Genomic DNA, 1,042 nt, shown 5'->3' with positions numbered 1-1,042 from the left:
AGCCTCCCCAGCGTGGGCGTGATGGAGGTGAACGCCAGTGCCGGGGCCATGCTGGGCACCGGACAGCCAGTCAGCGAGGACGGGTGAGTGTCCCCATGGCGTGAACCCTGTGGTGGGGCCATTGGTTGCGGGAGAGGCCCCAGCGTGGAGCTGCATGTCGTTGCTCCTCTGTGCCTGCAGGGCTGTGGGGCTGGACACCTTTCCCCGACTGGACCCCCCGCCCCCCGTCACCAAGAAGCGGACACCGCGCGCCCTGAAGACCCCGCAGGACATGCTCATCGCGCCGCAGCCAGCAGGGACCAGCCCCAGGAGCAGCACGGAGGAGCCCCTCGAACTGCCCACTGCCCACCCAGACCCTGCAGAGGAGTGGCCGGGGACGAGGGACCCATCCCCTCCACAATGCCCTGGGGTCCCCAGCATGACGGGCACCCCAGAGCCGAGTGGGGACCAGTCCACCGGCACCCTCCCTGTGCCCGACCTCATCCATAAGGGCAGCCTGGAGAGCCAGTGGCGAGTGGGTGAGAAGGCCACTGAGACCTCACCCCACACAGAGAAGCCTGCCCGGAGACCAGGGCTGGAGCGTGAGCTACCAGGGAGCACGGGGCGGCCGGAGCCGTGCACCCCCGGCCGGGAGGTGGAGGGGCCCCATCCTGACCTGCTGTCCTTTGAGTAGCAGCAAGGGAGCTGCAACAGGGGCATGGTGGGGGCTGGCTCTCCCAAACACATCTCTCGCTGCCATTTCCTGGTTTTGAAGGAAAAAAGAGAGTGGGAGCGCTGGAGCGTGAGCTACCAGGGAGCACGGGGCGGCCGGAGCCGTGCACCCCCGGCCGGGAGGTGGAGGGGCCCCATCCTGACCTGCTGTCCTTTGAGTAGCAGCAAGGGAGCTGCAACAGGGGCATGGTGGGGGCTGGCTCTCCCAAACACATCTCTCGCTGCCATTTCCTGGTTTTGAAGGAAAAAAGAGAGTGGGAGCCCCAGGGTGGCAGGAGCCATTGCTGCCCCAGTGTGGGGTGTAAGAAGCCCCGAACACCCCGTTTCTCCC

General features: G+C 66.8%; 1 protein-coding gene across 1 annotated transcript; it reads left to right on the top strand.

The window, feature by feature from the left end:
- Positions 1 to 6: 6 nt before the first annotated feature.
- Positions 7 to 673, top strand: LOC104627649 (chromosome unknown open reading frame, human C1orf226; the record flags this gene model as incomplete). The annotated part of the gene is made up of 2 exons (XM_010295976.1): positions 7 to 83; positions 181 to 673. Coding segments are annotated over 2 exons (570 nt in total), but the record flags the coding sequence as incomplete, so codon positions are not given.
- Positions 674 to 1,042: the final 369 nt, after the last annotated feature.

This window comes from Phaethon lepturus, unplaced genomic scaffold, assembly GCF_000687285.1.
Source record: "Phaethon lepturus isolate BGI_N335 unplaced genomic scaffold, ASM68728v1 scaffold35021, whole genome shotgun sequence".
Taxonomy (NCBI): Eukaryota; Metazoa; Chordata; class Aves; order Phaethontiformes; family Phaethontidae; genus Phaethon; species Phaethon lepturus.
The sequence above is the reverse complement of the archived record's forward strand: the minus strand, read 5'-3'. Positions and strand labels throughout refer to the sequence as shown.